Source organism: Octopus bimaculoides, chromosome 8, assembly GCF_001194135.2.
Source record: "Octopus bimaculoides isolate UCB-OBI-ISO-001 chromosome 8, ASM119413v2, whole genome shotgun sequence".
Classification (NCBI taxonomy): domain Eukaryota; kingdom Metazoa; phylum Mollusca; class Cephalopoda; order Octopoda; family Octopodidae; genus Octopus; species Octopus bimaculoides.
Window position 1 is genome coordinate 66,543,950 of NC_068988.1, and position 1,639 is coordinate 66,545,588.

The 1,639-nt window shown below is 37.6% G+C and overlaps 1 protein-coding gene across 2 annotated transcripts in view; it reads left to right on the plus strand.

Moving 5' to 3' along the window:
* The window catches only part of LOC106867807 (atrial natriuretic peptide receptor 1), an 822,997-nt gene that overhangs the window by 704,778 nt on the left and 116,580 nt on the right, over positions 1-1,639 (plus strand). For both annotated transcript variants that reach the window (XM_014912829.2, XM_014912828.2), the window contains exon 13: positions 1,390-1,555. In XM_014912829.2, the coding sequence (XP_014768315.1) occupies positions 1,390-1,555 (166 nt within the window). The remainder of the gene's footprint in view (positions 1-1,389; positions 1,556-1,639) is intronic.

Here is a 1,639-nt window from a genome sequence, read left to right on the forward strand (position 1 = left end):
CCATTTGAGCATGATCGTTACCAGCATCGCCTTGCTGTCACTTGTGCCAGTGGCACGTGAAAAGACATTTGAGCGAGGTCATTGCCAGTGCTGCCGGACTGGCTCCTGTGCAGGTGGCACATAAAATACACCATTTTGAGCGTGGTGGTTGCCAGTACCACCTGACTGGCCTTCATGCCGGTGGCACGTAAAAGCACCCACTACACTCTCGGAGTGGTTGGCATTAGGAAGGGCATCCAGCTGTAGAAACTCTTTCTCATGTAAAACAATCTTGAAATAAAAGCAACGTCTAAAAGAACAAAGCAACATTAGTTTTTTACCTGTTTTTATTTCTGTACACATTATATAGGACATACCCTGAACAGGAAATTTTCCCAATCAATGTTTGTGTATGCATTTGTGACTTAGATATTTTCATAACATGGATGGGTATCTGACATCCACTTGGTATAGTCAATTTACTTTGATCATTACACAGACAGACAGAAAGACAGACAGATATACGAAATTGAAAGAGAGTGAAAAGATAGCAGAGGTGTTAGAGCATTGACTACATCTTGTAGAATTTGTTTCAGCTCTCTGTACCCTGAATTCCAGTCCTGCTAAAGCCAACTTTGCCATTAATCTTCTGAGGGGCAATAAACACAACACCAGTTTAAGACTGTAGATTGATGAAATTATTGGAAATATCACATGAAATTCTTTGATGTAGTTATTCCAGATCTTTGCATTCTAGGATCAAACTTGCCAACTTACTTGAGTCTCTGAGTCCCATAGTTCCACCAATTGTGGTGTCATTGTTAAGCATTGGCAACAAGTCTAATATAATAAGAGATAACCTATTAAGCACTAATGAACTCACAAATCTAAGGTGGTGTGAATTCAGAGAAGGACAATGTATCCAGAGATGGTAATAGGTTTTACATATTAAACCAGTGGTTCTCAACCGGAGTCCATATGGCTCTTGTGGGTCCATATCAGATTTTGCAGGGTCCACGCAACAAAATAATAAATTGGGGATCCACAACAGTGCTTTAAGTGCCCTTGAAAAAATTTTGCTTTAGATAAATGTATTGATATGTATTGCAAGAAACAGCTAGGTCTCTTTCTCTAACATTTTACTTTGTTCAATCAACACAGGTTGATATGCAAAAAAAACTTAATAGCAATTTTGAAAGAAGTTTCTATAAAATTAGTTTGTAACCATCAAATAGCTATGGGGGTGGGGACCATCCGAATAAAATAGTAATCAGAGATGCCCATAGATAAAAAAAATGATTGAAGATCTCTGTATTAAATAATATTCAATAGGATTAAGATTAAATTTACTTCAATTTCATGTCAAAATCTTCAACTCAGTATTTGTATGCATCTGTGTATTTATTACAGGGCATGGCCTACCTCCAAGGCAGTGATATCAAGAGTCATGGTAACTTGAAGAGTTCCAACTGTGTCATCGATAGCAGGTTTGTGTTGAAAGTCACAGATTTTGGTCTTCACTCGCTGCGAGAACACGATTATACTGCTGAAACGGACACCTATGCTTATTATAATAGTAAGTATTGTATCTATACTTCACATCTGATCCCCTATTCTTCTCTCTCTCTTCCATATCCATAGATACATTCATATATATATA